We start from the raw sequence: 20,428 nt of genomic DNA, 5'->3' as shown, positions 1-20,428 counted from the left end.
TTGTCCTTCGCCCAGAGCTTTCCAAACTGTGTCGTTACAGCTGCAGTGTGTAGGTTTGTCCCGCGAACGCTCCCCACGTTCCTCGCGGGGATTGGAAAGGGTTTAGTTTAACCGACAATTTGCAAGTAAAACTGAATTACTGTGTTGTGAAATGATGCGTGCAAAAAAAGCATGTCACCATCAGGAATAGTTTGGAAAGCTCTGCCTTAGCCGAAAGATTGCAACAAGGAAATAGAACACAAAATACAAAACAAAGATAAACAATAACCCCATTCTCTCCAGCACACAGTTATTATTTATTAAATTTGATAGAGGAGAGGGCGATCCATGGCTACTGAAAAAAACTTCCCCACCCCATTGAACTCTGGGGCTGACTGCACTGCCAGCAAGCTTCATTGCTTAGTTTGCAAAATGTTTATCAATGGATGGTAAAAGAAAACGGAAAGAAACTCAGGAAAATCTTGATGCCGAAAGCAAGTTTATTTGTCATGATCATTTTTTAATAGCCCAAACCATTTTTGCGGTAGAAAATAAAGCCCACGCTAATATCAAAAACTATTTTCTGCACCCCACGCTTCCCCCCAAAGGTAGGACACCTAGTTAAAAATAAGACTGCATAGCATAGCATTTAGCACAACTGATTTGTAACTCCTATTAGACTCTTCCAAACAACTTGTTTCTTCCATCATTCATACTGATTCGCTTGCACGACGTTTATGCAGGGGTTAGAATATATCCAGGCTTTATTGAGCAGTTGTTCTGATTTGCTTTCAGGGTGTTAGTACATCTTCCTGCTAATCCTTTTTCTCTCCACATTTTTCAATGCATTTCCCTATCACTTTCCTAACTGCAAAAGTCTGTTTCTTTCATAAAGCTGCTTTGTGGCACAAGGACGACAGAGCACTTTGATCTGCTTTAATTGTGCAACCCTAAATTTCCCCAGAGTGCACTGGAACCCCTCCCCCGAATCAGTCGGAGGGACACCCTCGGTTTGTTTTACAAAGGGGCGGCCATATTAAGTTTGTCAGAATAGCAAGATTCCAGGGGAGGCCATATTTTCAGTTTGAGTAGCTTTTGCCTCTGTAAGCCTTCAAGTTACACACAAAGCTTTGCCCAAAAAACGTGGCCTACCACACCACAGGTTTCCCAGCCCCTGAAGAGCCAAAAAGGGCTACCAGCTATACCCAGTAGCAGAGGCCCATTTTCCCAGGGAACCACAGCCACTCTCCTCAGGACAAATCTTTGTTCCGAGAAAAATAAAAATCCACTCCTCTATCTTTGTGCTGCTTTGGGGTGTACGAAGGACCTTTCTTCCCCTTCAGAGCAGGACCTTGGCTGTTCTGCAAGAAAGAGGGAAATGGTCATGAATTCTTATATTTATTACCATTATTATTATTATTATTTAATTTGGTTTCTTACCCGCCCTGCACCAGAAAGTCCCAGAGCATGTTACAGCAATGTAAAATGGTTAAGAGTACTAGACTAGGAGCTGGGAGATCAGGGTTCGAATCCCCACTCAGCCACAAAGCTCACTGGATGAGAGCTTGGGCCATTCCCTGCCTCTCCGCCTAACCTACCCCCACAGGACCGTTGTGAATAAAAGGGCAGGACCGTGTATACGATACGATAATCTTTATTGTCATTGTCCCATACAGAACAACGAAATTGAAAAAAACTACCTCAGACATTCAAAAACCAACAAGCCTGCTATCCCAGCCTGGTTAGCCCCCTAAAAACTCTGATACCCCATAATTAAATACAATATACTCCCATAGAGACTACCTTAAAGGTAAAGGGACCCCTGACCATTAAGTTCAGTTGTGGCCGACTCTGGGGTTGCGGCGCTCATCTCGCTTTATTGGCTGAGGGAGCCGGCGTACAGAATTACTACTACTACTACTGTTATTACCCCACCAGATGGGTTTCCCCAACCACTCTGGGCAGTTTCCGGTGCATATAAAAACATAATAGGTCGTGTGTGTGTGTGTGTGTGTGTGTGTGTGTGTGTATTTTCCCTGGACAAGTGACTTTTCTTCTTTAAGCTCTCAAGGTTCTTAACCTAGCTCAAGGTTGCCGTCTGAAGTAGCCAGATACTTAAAGGTAAAGGGACCCCTGGCCATTAGGTCCAGTCGTGTCTGACTCTGGGGTTGCCACGCTCATCTCGCTTTATTGGCCGAGGGATCCGGCATAAAAAGCTTCTGGGTCATGTGGCCAGCATGACTAAGCCACTTCTGGCAAACCAGAGCAGCGCACGGAAACGCCGTTTACCTTCCCGCCGGAGCGGTACCTATTTATCTACTTGTACTTTGATGTGCTTTTGAACTGTTAGGTTGGCAGGAGCAGGGACCGAGCAACGGGAGCTCATCCCGTCGTGGGGATTCAAACCACCGACCTTCTGATCAGCAAGTCCTAGGCTCTGTGGTTTAACCCACAGCGCCACCCGTGTCACAGAGACTACCTTACACTGCATTTAAAACCAAAATCGCATTTGGATAGAAACTGTACACCACTTGGTGCTCCTTGGAGGAAAAGGCGATATACAAGTGTGAGAAATATTAAAAAATCAGGTAAAACAAATTGCAGTCCCTAGAATAGGGTGGGTCCCCAAAAGGTATTCAGCCTCTTTTGAAAAGTTTATAGACTGCCCTTCATCCAAAGATCACAGGGCGGTTTTCAGCTGTGCATAGGGCAAGGCAAGTAAGATTGACTGACATACCGGTTTCTGGTTGATGTGCCTGCTCCACTCCCGGGCCATGACGACTGGCAGAGGATAGGTGGCCCCGAGGCTGACGCCAGCCTGAGAAAGGGCAGCGGTGCTCAGGGCCCATGGGGTGTGTACGTCTCCTCCTTTTATGCCCTGCAATTCGGGAACCCACAGTCGGACGTAGTCTCCCTGCAGAGGCAAACAATTGGGTGAGGCAAGGCTTGCAGCTCAGTGACAGAACACCTGCTTGGAAGGCAGAAGATCCCTGGTCCAATCTCTCGCGCCTGTCTTTCTTTTTTTTTAATTAATAATTTAAATTTTATTAGTATTTTCCACACAACAACACAAAAAATATCAAAAAACCCCAATCCATTATCTTACAAGTTAACAATATAAACACTAAAAAGAAAAACAAACATTGACTTCCACCAATCCCAAAGCACCTCCTTTACCTCTCATTGTATCTTCCTGTTTTCCTGATCATCTCTATCCTAGCATCTAGCTATAAATCCCTCTTTCTTATCCTTTCACTTCACAAGGTTATCCCAGACTCAGCCGGATTTCTGTCCTCAAACCTTGACTTTTAAGGTATTCCTTTAAACACTCCCATTCCTTTTTCACTCTGGCGTCTTTCAGTAGGGCTGGGAAGATCTAACGATCCGCACAGCATCTCAAAGGAGGATTGCAAATACTGCGTCGGGATGTGAGCTTGTTAGCTGAAGCACGGACACATGCATTGGGCTCATAAGATCAGGGGCCATTAGCCCCCAACCCAAGGCCAGCGCATGCTCCTTCACTCAGACTTGACGTTGTACAGTAGGAGAGTACACACAAAGGTCTCAAATCCGACCCCTGGCACCTGCAGTTAAATGATTTTAGGTCCACAGATGGGGCCAGGCTTTGGAGAGGTAATTTCTATCAGTTTATTAGCTCCTTATAAAGCCAACAAGGCTATCAGCCCCCAGTACATTGACAGCTATCAGAGATGCTCTATTTTACGCTCTTCTGCACTTACCACCAGAGTGCAGCCATACAGAGAAAAATACTATGTATGAGCGTCTCCACCTCCACCTTCATCGATGGAGGAGCGTCTCCACCTCCATCGTTCTGCCCTGACACCGAGGTCCAGCGCCAAGGGCCTTCTGGCGGTTCCCTCGCTGTGAGAAGCCAAGTTACAGGGAACCAGGCAGAGGGCCTTCTTGGTAGTGGCACCTGCCCTGTGGAACGCCCTCCCATCAGATGTCAAAGAGATAAACAACTACCTGACAATCAGAAGACATCTTAAGGCATCCCTGTTTAGGGAAGCTTTTAATGTTTAATAGGTTATTGTATTTTAGTGTTTTGTTGGAAGCCGCCCAGAGTGGCTGGGGGAACCCAGCCAGATGGGTGCGGTATAAATAAATTATTATCATTATTATTATTATTATTATTATTATTATTATTATTATTATTATTAACTTTCCTGGATTGCTCTGTGCCAGAGTGCAAACTGGCTAGGAAAGTGGAATCACATATTTGAGTACTCTGCCCATTAAGTAAAACAAAGCGCTTCCTTGCAAATGGAAAGCTAGCCTTCCAGGGTTTTAATCTAGCCTTCTTCCTGAGATGCTGGCTTTCTCACTGTCAGTCTTACTTAAGAGATGTCAGGGGTTGGACTTTACGCATTTCCAAAAAGATGCTCTGCCACGGAGGTCTTCCTGCTCTTTTTAACTGCCTCTCCCCAGTCTTGCTGGGCCGTGTAAGAGAACACACCTCTCACACACTTTAATGAAGAAAAACGGTTGACCATACCAAATTCCCCCTATTACACCTGGTGGTATCCCATAAAACCAGGCTTTGGCCTAATGCAACAACGGGAGTAGGATACCGTGTGGTGCTCAGTGTCAGGGTTTCCCAGCAAGAACCTACGTTGCTGTCGTAATCCAAGCCTTGTTTAATCATGTTGAATTTCCGGTTCTCCCTCGGGTCGTTGCCGACTCCAGCGCTGTACAACCAGTTGCCATAGTTGCTGCAGACATCATAATCCACCTTCAATTTAGGAAACACGTATATGTATATATATCTATATATCACAATGACTTGTTAAAAAGGGCTTGATCAGATATTCAATGCAATCCTCTTCCTTTTCTGAGATGGCTCCCAATTTGCTAAAGTTGCATTGACGATTCCAAGGGATTTCAGCCGAAGATACATTTTATCTTTAGGGAAGCTTTTAATGTTTGATGTATTACAGTATTTAAATATTTTTTTGGAAGAAAACATCCTCTGCCCCTGGCTTTAGCCCAGCTGGGTGGCTACCGCTAAAGATTATTATCTTTATTAAGCCGTTTATAATATTCTAATAGATAAATAAGAAAACACACCACACACCTATATCTCCACAGAGCCTGTGAGACTGTGCACACTCTACAATACTTCCTCCAAAGACTCACGCATTGCATTATTCCTGCATTGCAGCGGTTTAGACTAGATGACCGCCAGGGTCCCTTTTCCAACTCTACCATTCTACGACTCCTGGGAACTTATTCCAATCCTGCATACGTCTCAAAACCCAGGGCGAATTCCAGCAACCAGCTGGCCTTAAGATATAAACGAAGTTGCTCCCATCTTACCAGCAGGGACTCAAACCATTCGGCTCCCATCCTCCAGTCCAAACCCAAATCCTTGGTCAAGAAACTGGCCACGTTCTGGCGCCCTCTGTTCGACATGAAGCCCGTGGCAGCCAGCTCACGCATGTTGGCGTCGACAAAGGGAACCCCCGTTTTTCCTTCTGCGGGAGCAAGAAGTCACACACAGACACACCTTTGTACAGTGGTACCTCGGGTTACAGACGCTTCTGGTTACAGACTGTGCTAACCCAGAAATAGTACCTCGGGTTACGAACGTTGCTTCAGGATGAGAACAGAAATCATGTGCTGGCGGAATGGCAGCAGCGGGAGGCCCCATTAGCTAAAGTGGTACCTCAGGTTAAGAACAGTTTCAGGTTAAGAACAGACCTCCAGAATGAATTAAGTTCTTAGCCCGAGGTAAAGGTAAAGGGACCCCTGACCATTAGGTCCAGTCGTGACTGACTCTGGGGTTGCGGTGCTCATTTCGCTTTATTGGCCGAGGGAGCCGGCGTACAGCTTCCGGGTCATGTGGCCAGCATGACTAAGCCGCTTCTGGCGAACCAGAGCAGCACACGGAAACGCCGTTTACCTTCCCGCCAGAGTGGTACCTATTTATCTACTTTGATGTGCTTTCGAACTGCTAGGTTGGCAGGAGCAGGGACCAAGCAACGGGAGCTCACCCCGTCGCGGGGATTCGAACCGCCGACCTTCTGATCGGCAAGTCCTAGGCTCTGTGGTTTAACCCACAGCGCCACCCGTGTCCCTGTATAAATACTGAGATGCTGCTTCATTCTGCAAACAGAGAGGTGGGAAAGAGGGCTTCTGTGCTATAATCTGGGCCTTAACATTTTGGTTTCCCCACCTACATAATCTGAACGAATCAGCACTTCAAATCTTACTTGAAAGACGGTGATGGACCAGCCACCTGAGGACAGCAGGCTAGCTCAAGAGATGGAGGGTAGCCTAGCTTAAGGTACTCAGGAGAAATGGGGGCACGAATGCCACCCGCCTGCTGTTCTGCAGTCCAAGGCAGTTGTCTCACTCTGTGGTGGCTGGTGCCAATTGGGTCTGGTAGGGCCGGAGATAAGTAGGCCAACGGTGGGCGGAGCCACAGCCAACGGTGGGCGGAGCCAACTCAGGCTACAATAAACACTAGGCTTATTCCCTCAATTTTACAGGTAATAATACCGTTTTCTAACATTCTGTTTACACCGCAGGACCTGTTGCGCTATGGAAATGCAGCCTTTTGATCGATATACCACCACGTTGTGTTAAATTATAAACTGCAGTAAATAACTGTATGACGGGAGGCTGCCTCAGATTCCATCATGCGGAATTGCAACGCAAACATCCTGAGTTTACAGGGGATGCAAACAGGCTTTTTAATGCAGGCATAGGCAAACCCGACCCTCCATGTGCTTTTGGCCTACAACTCCCATCATCCCTAGCTAACAGGCCCAGTGGTCAGGATGATAGGAGTTGTAGTCCCAAAACATCTGGAGGGCCGAGTTAGCCTGACTGTTTTATTGGACACAAATCAAGAAGGAAATGAACGCCAAGCTTCCTCTGCGTTCCTATAAGTGGATTTTCCCATCTTCCTCCCTTCCTACATGGAATAAGGGGGGGGGAGCTGAGGGTCTGTGGCCTAAGAAGGCAGGCAGGTGTGGGGAGAGATGCTGGAGGTCAGGCAGAGGACCAGCCTCCACTGGTCTCACTCTGACCAACTCTAATGGTCCTCTAATGGACCAACTTCTACTGGTTTAATTCTGCCTAATGGTAGGGCTGGCCAGGGCCGGCCCAAGACATTTTGCCACCCGAGGCGAACCACAAAATGGCACCTCCCCCTGCCAGTTGAGATGAGAGAGGGGAGTGAAAATCGGAATTAAAGGAGAAAGTGATTATCAGCATTGGAATGAGCAGGGTAGGCGACTGTGGACGAGAAGCTGGCGATGGCAGAGGGGGCAGCAGGCAGATCTCTCGCCCCTCATTGGTTTACTGACCTTTCCAAGAGTCAAACAGTTTGGGGTCCTTCTTCCAGGGAACATCTTTATCCTGGAGCCCTGTGTGGGGAGACAGGATTGGCTGGGGGTTAGGGGGCATTGCCTGATGGCAAGGGGTTTCTATTCCAGAAGCGGCAGCTGGGATTTTCCATACAAGACTGCGGGTCTTCAAAGAATCCTGTTCAGCCACAGCAATGAGAGTTAGGCTGCTATCCAAAACCAAGAGGTACAAAGTATGCATATGTACTTTTCTCAAACTAGGGTTCACATTTTTCTCCTGCATATATTTAGGGAATGTTCATCCATTTTTTTATTTTTTTATTTTCCTTTCTGGTAGCAGGGTCTTGAATAATTGCTGTTTAAAATGTGACCCAGCTTCCCCCAAGCCCCACAAAAACACATTTCTCTTCAAGTTGCACCCAGGCTGGACTTTATTGCCCAAGTTCAGTAAAAAAAGTGAAGAGGAACTTCTCCAGTGCTAAGGACCCAGTGCAGATAATAAACTACTGTATTTTTCGCTCTATAGGGCACACCGGACCATAGGATGCACGGGACCATAGGAGGGGGAGAACAGGGCAAAAAAAATTCTCCCCCTCTCTGCTCAGCGCCCCTCAGCGATGCGGCAGGAGAAACGGAGCCCCTTCCATTTCTCCTCCTGCTTCGCTGAAGGGGCGCTGCGCAGCTCGCTCTCTCGGCTGAAGCCAGGAGAGTCTTGCAAAAGGAACCTGAAGCCTTTGGAGCGCAGCGCGAGTTCCCGCTGCGCTCCAAAGGCTTCAGGCGGCTATCCCTGAAGCCTGGAGAGCGAGAGGGTTCGGTGCGCACCGACCCCTCTCGCTCTCCAGGCTTCAGCGAAAGAAACGCGAAGCCAAGGAACGCGGAGGGAGAGCTCCCTCTGTGGTTCGGAGGCTTCGCGTTGCTATCGCTGAAGCCAAGGAGCCTGCATTCGCTCCATAGGATGCACACACATTTCCCCTTCATTTTTGGAGGGAAAAAAGTGCATCCTATAGAGCGAAAAATACGGTACATCTTTGGCTACACATAACTGATATTGTTGAGTCAACAGCAGAGTGGTAAAACCTAAGAGGAGGTCCCAATGGAGACAAATGCATAGGCAGCCATGGGACTGAACTGCGAACCTTGCATTTTCTTGGGGGATTAAAAACATGGGGGTTTTAATTGCTCTTTTAACTGATAAGATCTGAACGAATTTGCCTAGGAATAAACGGGAAGGAAGGATTATTTCCTTGTGTTGGGATCAGGAATAAGGAACCTTTTCCATCCAGAGGGTAGCCTTCCATCTTGGCCAACCTTCTGAGAGGCCACATGCCCCTGGTTTGGAGGGGCCAGCTGCAGGAAGTGGGCGCGGCACAAGCAAAAGTGGGCGTGGCCACAGATGTGGCAGACGTCAGCCATTTGCGAGTCAGAAGTTTTTGTTTTTCATCCATGCAAGAAAGACGCCTGGTTCCTTTCCACCATCTTGACCAGAAAGGGCAATTCACTCGCTTACCTCTCACAAAGAAAATCCTCCTGCCGTATTTCAGGGCCACAAACCGGAAGTAATCCCTCCACGCCAGTTCAAAAAGCACCCTAGGAGAGTAAATACAAACAAACACACACAGGTATTACAACCTTTTGCAATGCAAGAATCTCAGCTAAATAATTCCTGGCAGACAGACATCCAACCTATAATAATAATAATAATAATATTTTTTTATTTATATGCTGCCGATCTGACTGTGTTGCCCAGCCACTATGAGCAGCTTCCAACAAATTATAAACGTTAATTTTTTTAACCTTTGTTTTAAAACATCTGGGGGGCATCTTGTGTGAGGGTTTTCTTTCAAACTGATTTTTCACTTCCCTCTCAGAACCTGTGCTATCCACATTCCGCACTGTCAGAATGTCAGTTATCTCATTCCGTGACATCACAGCAACCCAGCCAATGGCTGCAGAGTGATGTATGTGTGTGTCTAAGAAAGAGAGGGAGGGGGAGAGGCAGGCAGAACGTGAACAAGAGGATAAACTTCTCTCTCCCGTGTTAATGTTTCCAAAGCAGGCCATGTCGTTCATATCCTACCAATATGTACTCTGATTTGCTGTCCTCTCTTTTTCGTATTTCCGGATCTGCTCGTAAATATACCGGGGCGAGATGCAGCCCAGAGCCAGCCTAGAAGACAAATCAAGGATGTCATGAGGGAACATGATCTCTGAGGGTGGAATGCCATCATTTAGGTGGTGGACCTGAACTCAGAACATCCACTGTTTGTTTAATTTGAGGCATAGCCCATCTTAAGTGCATAACAACATGCTCAATTACCACCACCCACTCACACTGATTAAATCCCAGTTCATATTTAATTAAATCAACTGAAAACCACGATTGGAATTCTATTACTTGCATATCATGTGGCTCAGAGCTGTGAGGTTATGCAAAGCGGACCTTCCTGTGGGCTTTCGTACAACATTGACTTGGATTCGTGCAAAAAAATGCGTATAAATAGGCAATTGGGCTGCTCTTTGTCCAAAGCCACCTTGGGATGCATGTTGAGTGACGCCCACTGAGAAGGCGGATGTCGCTGAAACAGGATTACCCGATCCTAAGTGCATGAATACATTTACCAGGGTGCAAACTTGGTCGAATAATCCACTCCTATCAATCCGTTCCGTGTCTCCTTGTACGAAGCGACCAGGTTCTGTGCAAATGGACGTACACGTCAGGCATTTCAAAGGAAACATAAAAGTGCTTTAAAAACAACAACACTTTTTCTATAAATGCAAGAGATTGCAAATTGGACAGCGTAGAACAAATGGAACCTATGAACATAACCTGTGAGACAAAGATTTCCACATCTAAGAGAGCCCTCTAGTGTCCGGGATCAGGAGTTACGCAGCAGTGAAATGGGTCCCTCAAATCAGAATAAGTGGGCAACTTGGAGGATTCCATTATTTATATGGGGGTGGGCAGGCATGTTTGTGTAAATGAGACCCTTAGCAAGCCATAAGGTCTTCAGTTAGCTAACTAATTAACCGAATAAATCTGCAGAAATGTGCAAGTGAATTAGCAACACCTCAATTTCAGGGAAAGCCTTCCCTGTTTGCTTTGTCCAGGCCAGACCATCTTAGGAGAGGCATTCCTGCCTGTCTGAGAAAGAAGAGGGAGATACCTTTTCTAAGGAAGCACTTTCATATTGCCCTTATTAAATAAAATTCATTTTTAACACATACACAATTTGCAGCCTGATTAATTGGGGTGGGGGCATGTTGCGTGACTTTCAATCAATACAAAGATCTCAACGATTAAACAGGTAATCTCTGCGACATTTTCCATTTTAAAAATACCATATTTTTTGCTCTATAAGACTCACTTTTTCCCTCCTAAAAAGTAAGGGGAATTGTGTGTGCGTCTTATGGAGCGAATGCAGGCTGCGCAGCTATCCCAGAAGCCAGAACAGCAAGAGGGATTGCTGCTTTCGCTGCGCAGCGATCCCTCTTGCTGTTCTGGCTTCTGAGATTCAGAATATTTTTTTTCTTGTTTTCCTCCTCCAAAAACTAGGTGCGTCTTGTGGTCTGGTGCGTCTTATAGAGCGAAAAATACGGTAAATGCCAAGGGAATTTGCAACAGTAAAATGACAAGAATAAAACAAATAAAACAATTGCAGAACAAGGGTCCCTAAAAGCTGTCAGTAAACAACACAGCAATTCACTAAATCAGAGGTGAAGAACGTCAGGTCTGGGGGGGAGGGGGGATAGAGAGGCCCTGAGGGCCACCATCCGGCCCTCAAACCTCTCCCCTGACCACTACCTTCCACTGGCCCCGACTCATGCCTCAAGGGTTTTGGCCCCGCTGAAATGTGTCCACGAATTCGGATGGTGTCTCTTGTTTGCCTACATGAAGGACAGAGAGGTGTGCATAGAAACTAGCTTGCTTTTCAAGCTAGCCTTCCTCTGTTGCCTCTGGCCCTCAGAAGATCGCCCAGAAGGGAATGTGGCCCTTGAGCTAAACGGGGCTTAGCAATCCCCGACTAAAGGTTACGCTCCATGTGTGCATGCGTATACACAAACCCTGGCGGTGGAGAGACCAGACGGACGGATGAGCAGGTAAAGCTCTCTTGCACCGAGTCAGAACATCGTTCCATCTAGTCCAGGATTGTCTGCACGGGCCGGCAGCTCCTTTCCAGGGTTCCAGATCAGGACTGTTCTGCAACCTTGCTGACACAGACTTTTTAGCTAGAGATATTGGAGGCTAGGAAAGCGGGTGGCACTGTGGTCTAAACCACAGAGCCTAGAGCTTGCCGATCAGAAGGTTGGTGGTTCGAATGCCCACAACGGGGTGAGCTCCCGTTGCTCGGTCCCTGCTCCTGCCAACCTAGCAGTTCAAAAGCACGTCAAAGTGCAAGTAGATAAATAGGTACCACTCTGGTGGGAAGGTAAATGGTGTTTCCGTGCGCTGCTCTGGTTCGCCAGAAGCGGCTTATTCATGCTGGCCACATGACCCGGAAGCTGTACGCCGGCTCCCTCGGCCAATAAAGCGAGATGAGCGCCGCAACCCCAGAGTCGGTCACGACTGGACCTAATGGTCAGGGGTCCCTTTACCTTTATTGGGGGCTAAGCCAGGCTGCCCCCCTCCCCAAACGCAAAGCACTGTCTCTCCCACTGCCCTCCTCTCAAAACCAAAACAAGCCCCCTCCCAATTCTACAATTCTATGAATTACCGTGTCCCAGAAGTAATGCTGCAGCCTCAGTAAGGCCTGTGTCTCTCCTCCGCCACAAGGGAAGGCAGTGCGGGGTTCGGCTGACGGATCTGCCGAGGAAGGAGGAAGAAAAAACTTGAGCAAAAAAAGGGGGGGGGGAATTCCTGCCCTGAAAACACCCTCCAAATCCTGCAGTTAGGGGTGGGGTTGGCTATCCAGTTAAACAAAGCAGGATTTGCAACAAAATGCTGCCGTTCTCCTGTTTAGATGGAGATGCTGTCGAGATGCGTCCAAGGGAACGGGGGCAATTTGCAGGCCCCCAGCTGGCCCCAACTCACTGGCTGGTAGCCGGGCAAACTCCGGTCCTTTGGAACAGCATCAAACAGCGACTCACAGCTTCAGAAGCCTTCAGGAACTTGAGCACGCCTTAACCAGCAGAGTGAATAACCCGCAACAGAAGTGGTGAACAGAGGCATAGGTAAAGCATATTTACAAGCATAGTTCAGCATAGTTCAGGACAGAGAAAAACATGTCTGCTCTCTTTCATGTCCCAGAGCAAGAAGCACTAAGCAAAAGCAATACGCAAACGGAAGTACCCAGCAAGGTGTGCTAGAATGTAAACAGACATGTGTGATGGCCTGGGATTCAGACTCGGAGGCTGAACCTGAGGAATCCCAGCCTGCACAGGAGACCCCGCCTCCAGAACCAGCTGAGCCGGGGCTGGGGCATGAGCCTGAAAGGTCCTCACCTGTGCTGGGTCCTCAGGTGCAGGCACCAGCTGAGTCTGCTCTGGCTCCTGAGGTGATGGAGGACCCATTGCCTGCAGGTGCTCCACTCTCAGCCCCGTCAGAGGAAGCCGAGGTTGCCTCTGGGTCTGGTAACCCTCCAGCCTCTCCTGAGCTGCAGAGGCTCAGGGCAGAGAGGCGGAGGGAACTAAGTTCCTGCAGGAGGAGGGCTCGCCTCCAGGGCAGGAGAGGCGAGTCACCTGAGGACTGGGGCCACCCTATGCCTCGGGGCAGATAAAAGTCGGCCAGCCCCAGTCCCAAGTTGCTGGAGCAACATTGTTGGTAGCCTGTTCCTGCCTGCACCCTGTTCTGCTCTTCTGCCAGAGTTCCTGACCTCCCCCGAATCCCTGCCTTGGACCCTGCTTCAGCTTTGACAGACGGCCTCCATACCGCACCCTCGACCTCGGACTGGACTCGGACCTCGCCGCACGGTTAACCCTCGGGACCAGCACAACATGTGACATGCAACAATCCACATATCTGTTAATCTTAGGGTAGAATGGAACATTAATATCCTAACATTTGCTGCCAGGGTGGGTGGGGGATGGGGAGATTTAGCTGTGATTCCTGCATTGGAGGGGGTCAGACTAGACAGGGCCGTCTTTAGCATATGCGGCACCGGGGTGCAAAAAACCGCCCATTGCCCCCAATGAGCTTTTTTGCAGCTCATGCCACTGCAGGAGGAGAGGCTTGGGAGGGAAGCTGCATGCCCACCAGACACCTGGCGCCCCCCAGAATTTGGCGCTGAGGTGGCCCACACCCCTTGAACCAAGGGTAAAGACGACCCTGAGACTAGAGGACCCTATGATTCTATATGATGTGCATAAGCAGTGCCTATTCCTCCATAAACACCGGTGCAGTGAAAAATGCTGGGCGGAACCATCCCAACCTTGCATCCCAAAATCTTCCAGTTTGGGGATGTTCCCTTCTTCCACCCCTGGAGGCAACGGCTTCAGCTGAGTGGCCATTTGCAGAAGAGGCCGGACCTTCACCTGGGACTCCACGGCTTTTCGGAACTGGGTGTACACATCGGGCAACCTGCAAAACAGAGTCCCACTAACATATCAAGGGCCACAGGTTCCCAGTTACTACTATAAGGTCAGGGCTAGGGGTTCAGCTCACCTGGAAATGTGCTTGAAGGGCAGGTCGTCCCGGTGATAGAGCGTCGACCCCCAGAACTTCTGGGCCACCACCCCCTGCTCAGAGCACACCTGCAGCAGCGCCCTCTCCACATCCAGCTCTTCCTTTGTCGCCTAGAGTAAGCGGGAAGCAAAAGAGAGAGGCATTCTCCCATCTGTGCAACAACTGCAACAGCAAGCCAGCAATAAATCACACTGTGCATGTTGGAGGAAATAAGGATTTATTTTAGGTTTTTCATGTGTGCTAAAACACAGTCTGGTTCCCCCCCCCCCCAGTTTAACCACATCAGTTAAGAAACATGGATACATATGCTATAACGTTATTGTTTTAGTTAAATAAATTGTTTCAATTGTTATTAAAGAAATGATTCTTTTTCTCCTTCCAATAAAGTACAGCAGAAAAGTCGTCCAAATATAAAGTTAACTTACTAAACCTCACAATAATTTCATAATTATCTGTCTATGTATTTCTAGGGACGCGGGTGGCGCTGTGGGTTAAAGCCTCAGCGCCTAGGGCTTGCCGATCGAAAGGTCGGCGGTTCGAATGCCCGCGGCGGGGTGTGCTCCCGTTGCTCGGTCCCAGCGCCTGCCAACCTAGGAGTTCGAAAGCACCCCCGGGTGCAAGTAGATAAATAGGGACCGCTTACTAGCGGGAAGGTAAACGGCGTTTCCGTGTGCGGCTCTGGCTTGCCAGAGCAGCGATGTCACGCTGGCCACGTGACCCGGAAGTGTCTTCGGACAGCGCTAGCCCCCGGCCTCTAGAGTGAGATGGGCGCACAACCCTAGAGTCTGTCAAGACTGGCCCGTAAGGGCAGGGGTACCTTTACCTTTATGTATTTCTAATAGTATAGCCAAATTGGCAATTTTTGATATCACTGTAAAAACTACTCTGGAAATTTATTATTCCAAAAAGGAAACCTTCATCTGGCTGTAAATATGAAGATCATTCCAGCAAGAATGAGCCTTTCTGTAAAAAAAATAATTAAATCAAGTCTTACTGATTAGTGATTGAAATCGTGATTTAAATCAAATCCACCCTGGCTGAGACTGAAGGTCCTCACAGCTGTCGAAGTCCTCTCCAGGGTTTTCCCCAAGCAATCTGAGACAGCACCTGCATGAAGCTAACTTCTCCACCCTCTTCATGCCGCTCCTGATGCTGGGAGACCAGCAGGGAGGGGAACTTGTTGCAGCAGGAAGGTGAAACACCTATCACTCTTTACCTGCCTGACTCATCTCTGCCTCTTGGCCTCCTCTCCTGCTTCAGCTTCTGCCTCTGATTCTGAACTTCTCTCTGCCACAGACTCTCCCGCTCACTAAGCCCTGTTGCCTCTTCAGCTTCCAATGCCTCCTCCTCCCAGTCTGCTCTCTCTGACCTCTCATTGTTGTCCCACCACCAACCCCCAGGCTCTGGGCCTTCTTCCCTTCGGGGGGGGGGGGGTTCCCCAGCTGGTTTCTCTGGGAATTCCTCTGGGTCCAACCAGTCCATGACACAGAGCTCCAAAGTGGAGCTACCCACAGCTCACTGGAAAGGAGCTGCGCGAGGATCAAGCTGACACCTGTGTCCATCACTTCTCGCCCTAATGGGCTGGCGGAGACCAGCACAAGGGATGACACAGGGATGGTGATGAAAAGGAGCCACCACAGACCCAATCCTGGTACTTGAGCCAAGAAGTACCACTTCACTTACTTACCTGCCACACTTATATACATACAGGTATAGCAAGATTCTACAACTGGCCGACATGGCAACACTTCTGACATTTCGGGATGGGGAACATGTGGTTGTTGTCGTCGCACTACAGCTCCCCTCTTCCCTCACTACAGTGGTACCTCAGTTTTTGAACAGCTTAGTTCACAAACAACTTGGAACCCGAACGCTGCAAAACCGGAAGTAGCCACTGTACTAGGTGTTCCGGTTTCCTTTTTTTGGAAGCTGAACGGGCTCCCTGTGTTTCCTGTTGCACTGTTAATTTGCATCCCCGTTTCTTGTTGCTCTGCTAATTTGCGTCCCCCTGTGTTTCCTGTTGCGCTGCTAACTTGCGTCCCCCCATTGTAATTCAAGCCTTCCGTTTCCAATTGCAGTGCTCTGAGGTGATATTTGGAGCTTATATTTGGTGCTTTTGTTTTTGCTATTTATTTTGCATTTTTGGTTTTGAGGCTTTTTCAGTTAATTTGTTTTCGTGACTGTGTGGATCCCAGTTCAGCTACTGATTGATTGATTAATTGATTGTGTGACTGCGGAAATGGATAAAAGCCCCCTATCCAAACAGTGACTATCATCAGTGCAGGTAAGAATTTTTTTAAAAAATTTATCATCTACAATACTGTTTTATTTATTTCATAGTACAGTACATTGATTATTGCTTTCATTTTATGGATCAATGGTCTCATTAGATAGTAAAATTCATGTTAAATTGCTGTTTTAGGGGTTGTTTTTTAAAAGTCTGGAACGGATTAATCCATTTTGCATTACTTTCTATGGGAAAGCGTGCCTTGGTTTTGGAACGCTTTGGTTTTGGAACGAACTTCTGGAACGGATTAAGTTTGAGGACCCAGGTACCACTGTATTGGCTATTCTGGCTGGGGGCTGATGGGAGTTGGAGTCCCAAGGATATCTGCAGGGCCAGAGATACCCCATCACTGGTTTAAGCTCTGAAAACGGCGGGAGATCTTTCCTTACCTCTTCGTGGAAGACTACGGCAGCCACGGAACCAAGCTGGGCAATAAGATCACAGACGACATCTTCTGGCTTCCCTTTTCGCACCACCAGATTACTACGGAGGAAGAACGGCCAGCAGAAAATTAAAACAGCAGCATGATCCCACTGAAACCACGTGACCACATCTGCACTTAAGACATTGAATGCAGCACCGTACCACTTTAAACAGCCATGGCTTCCCCCAGGGAATTATGGGAACTGTAGTTTGCAAAGACTGCTAAGAGTTGTCAGAAGACGCTGATTCCTCTCACAGAGCTACAATACCCAGAGTTTCCTAGGAAGAAGGGTTGATTGTTAGACCACAGCAGCTTCACCTGCAGACATTAGCAGGAGAGAAATGACTCCAGGCTGTGAAAAGCTTCATCAGTTAAATCCTGCAGATCAAATTACGGTTGAGAGCGCAGGAGCGGATCAGGCTGCCTATCTCTCTGGTCTGCTGGCCACTGTACTAGAAGGAGCATTTAGCGGATGAAGTGCATCTGTGTCTGGAACGGCAAACTGCATCAAACAAAGTACAGTGGTACCTCGTTTTACGAACTTAACCCATTCCGGAGGTCTGTTTTTAAACCGAAACCGTTCTTAAACCGATGCACGCTTTCCCTAACAAGGCCTCCCGCCACCAGTGCCCTCCCACCGTTTGGCTTCCGTTCTTAGACCAAGGTAAAGTTCGCAAACCGGGACACTACTTCCGGTTTTGCAGAGTTTGTAAACTAAATACAGTGGTACCTGGGGTTAAGTACTTAATTCGTTCCGGAGGTCCATTCTTAACCTGAAACTGCTCTTAACCTGAAGCGCCACTTTAGCTAATGGGGCCTCCTGCTGCTGCCGTGCCGCCGGAGCACGATTTCTGTTCTCATCCTGAAGCAAAGTTCTTAACCCAAGGTACTATTTCTGGGTTAGCGGAGTCTGTAACCTGAAGCGTACGTAACCTGAAGCATATGTAACCCGAGGTACCACTGTAGTTCGTAAACAGGGCTGTTCTTAAACCGAAGTACCACTGTATACAAAAACGGTTTTCGAAGCTAGCACTGATGAGGCTGCACTCACCTGCCCTTTTTCTTGAGGGTCTCCCTGAGATCTTCCACACTCTCCAGCAGGAACTTGAGGCGATAGGGGCCAGTCTTGGGGAATTGATAGTAATGGGTTTCCGCGTAGTGCCGGGCATCGAAGCAGTATAGAGGAATGACAAAGTCTGCGTTGCTGTGTGCCCAGTGGAGAACCTGCGGGGGCAGATGGGATTGGCGTCAGAAACACAGGAACACTCAGGCCCATTGGTCCATCTAGTTCAGCGCTGTCAACACTGACTGACAGCAGCTCTCGCCTTCCTCATTTAATCCCCACAACAACTCTGTGAGGTAGGGTTAGGATGGTGGGAAAGCAGTGGCTGGCCCAAGGTTACACGGTGAGCATCATGGCCAAGTAAGGATTTGAACCCTGGTGTCCTAGGTCCAGGGCACGGGTGGCACTGTAGGTTAAACCACAGAGCCTAGGACTTGCCGATAAGAAGGTCGGCGGTTCAAATCCCCGTGACGGGGTGAGCTCCCGGTGCTCAGTCCCTGCTCCTGTCAACCTAGCAGTCCGAAAGCACAAAGTGCAAGTAGATAAATAGGTACCACTCTGGCAGGAAGGTAAATGGTGTTTCCGTGCGCTGCTCTGGTTTGCCAGAAGCGGCTTAGTCATGCTGGCCACATGACCCAGAATCTGTACGCCGGCTCCCTTGGCCTATAAAGCGAGATGAGTGCCGCAACACAGAGTCGGTCACGACTGGACCTAATGGTCAGGGGTCCCTTTACCTCCTAGGTCCTAGTGTGACACTCTAACCACTACACCACACTGCACAGCTAGCTGGCACAAAGGCCCACCTTCGTATAAGGCGGCACCCTATGCTTCTGACTTCCGCAGATGAAGACACCCACCCTAACCGGTTCCTCTTCAAAGATGCTTTTGCTCGGTGGAAGCGCACGGCTGCCTCCTCCTCCTTGGTCCCTGCGCTTCTTAACAAGCCCCGCCCTGTTCCCTCCCCCGCGCTGTTTGATAACTTAGCTCGTGACGTCACGGGCACTTCAAAAGCAGCACATGGGGGAGGCGGGGCTTCGAGCGCCAGCTGCAAAGTTACATAAACTTCGGAGCCGCGTTGTCCGGAGCGCAAAAGCCGGACCGGCGAGGCTCTTGGAGAGGTCCTGTTCTGGCCGGCCCCGCGGGGTGCGCTGAAGGCCGCCGAGGGCCATTCCCTCCCGGCTTCCCCCGGACCGAGGTCCCCCTCCTAGACAACCCGTGTCTCTCCCAAATGCTTTGCTCTGGCGTTGTTGAAGGGGGTGTTTCCCCGCGATCTGCCGCTTGGCTGCGCCCAGGGCGCACCGTCCGAGCCCGTACCTCGTTATCGTGGTAGCGCAGGTCGTTCCGCAAAACGCACAGGGCTGTCCTCAGCGCGGCCATGGGGGAGATCGGAGCCTGCTGTAGCTCCCCGCCTTCCACTGAGAGGGGGCGGGAGGTGCCCAAGCCCCGCCGCCCACAGGGGAGGAGCCGCACCCGGCTTCTTTCCGCGGCGCACCCTTTGCAGGACTCCCTGGAGAGGCGCGGGATGGTGGGGTGGCGTGATTTAACCGCGCGCCTGGCGCTTTCAGAGGCCAAAGCGGGGCTGTGTGAAGGGTCTGCTCCGGGTCAAGGTCTGCGGGGCAAAGGTCTATGACCGCACCTAGCAGAATGAGCATAAGGGTCCCCAAGCGCTGCAGGGATAACTCGCCCCATTTCTTGGCATCCGTCGGGAGACAATGGAAGCGTGCGTTTTGGGGCAGTGGCGGACCGACATTTCGGGGGTCCTTGAAGCTTGAGCTGTTATGGGGACTCCTTTTGTCCTCAGTGGGGTTCCACGACAGATCCCATTTTAAAAATATCTGCCGCATCTCGTAATTTGATTGGAATTGCTCTGCTGGGTTATCTCATAGAATCATAGAGTTGGAATAGACCACAAGGGCCATCGAGTCCAACCCCCTGCCAAGCAGGAAACACCATCAGAGCACTCCTGACATATGGTTGTCAAGCCTCTGCTTAAAGACCTCCAAAGAAGGAGACTCCACCACACTCCTTGGCAGCAAATTCCACTGTCGAACAGCTCTTACTGTCAGGAAGTTCTTCCTAAAGTTTAGGTGGAATCTTCCTTCTTGTAGTTTGGATCCATTGCTCCGTGTCTGCTTCTCTGGAGCAGCAGAAAACAACCTTTCTCCCTCCTCTATATGACATCCTTTTATATATTTGAACATGGCTATCATATCACCCCTTAACCTCCTCTTCTCCAGGCTAAACATGCCCAGCTCCCTTAGCCGTTCCTCATAAGGCATCATTTCCAGGCCTTTGACCATTTTGGTTGCCCTCCTCTGGACACGTTCCTGTTTGTCAGTGTCCTTCTTGAACTGTGGTGCCCAGAACTGGACACAGTACTCCAGGTGAGGTCTGACCAGAGCAGAATACAGTGGCACTATTACTTCCCTTGATCTAGATGCTATACTCCTATTGATGCAGCCCAGAATTGCATTGGCTTTTTTAGCTGCCACGTAACTATGTCAACAGGTGTGAATAAAAAAATCCAATGCCTTATATTTTCCAAGTTAAGGGTGGGTGAAATTTAGGGAGAATTTTATACAGTGGTAACCCGGGTTACATACGCTTCAGGTTACATACACTTCAGGTTACAGACTCCGCTAACCCAGAAATAGTGCTTCAGGTTAAGAACTTTGCTTCAGGATGAGAACAGAAATCGTGCTCCAGTGGCGCGGCAGCAGTG

The 20,428-nt window shown here is 49.0% G+C and overlaps 1 protein-coding gene across 1 annotated transcript; it reads right to left on the bottom strand.

Moving 5' to 3' along the window:
• Positions 1-459: 459 nt before the first annotated feature.
• Positions 460-19,195, bottom strand: LOC114607630 (cryptochrome DASH-like). The gene is made up of 14 exons (XM_028751003.2): positions 19,021-19,195; positions 17,695-17,867; positions 16,609-16,702; positions 13,912-14,042; positions 13,679-13,827; positions 12,026-12,114; positions 9,933-10,006; positions 9,391-9,480; positions 8,821-8,900; positions 7,314-7,373; positions 5,317-5,474; positions 4,613-4,732; positions 2,717-2,893; positions 460-1,340 (listed from the first exon to the last, which is right to left on the bottom strand). Exons 1-14 carry the CDS (start codon positions 19,081-19,083, stop codon positions 1,230-1,232), a joined length of 1,569 nt encoding a protein of 522 aa, XP_028606836.2. The 5' UTR covers positions 19,084-19,195; the 3' UTR covers positions 460-1,229.
• Between the last annotated feature and the right edge of the window lie 1,233 nt (positions 19,196-20,428).

The sequence above is a fragment of the Podarcis muralis genome, chromosome 12 (genome assembly GCF_964188315.1).
Source record: "Podarcis muralis chromosome 12, rPodMur119.hap1.1, whole genome shotgun sequence".
NCBI classification, from domain to species: domain Eukaryota; kingdom Metazoa; phylum Chordata; class Lepidosauria; order Squamata; family Lacertidae; genus Podarcis; species Podarcis muralis.
This window is presented reverse-complemented; position numbering and strand designations above follow the sequence as displayed.

What these genes read in the sequence shown, in the direction of transcription:
- LOC114607630 (XM_028751003.2), bottom strand. Translation starts at nt 19,083, where the DNA reads ATGGCCGCGCTGAGGACAGCCCTGTGCGTTTTGCGGAACGACCTGCGC. An exon ending in AATGGTTTGAGTCCCTGCTG is followed by an intron (nt 4,733 to 5,316) that starts GTAAGATGGGAG and finishes CCTAAATTGAAG; the next exon opens with GTGGATTATGATGTCTGCAG. An exon ending in GGCACATCAACCAGAAACCG is followed by an intron (nt 1,341 to 2,716) that starts GTATGTCAGTCA and finishes TCTTTCTTGCAG; the next exon opens with AACAGCCAAGGTCCTGCTCT.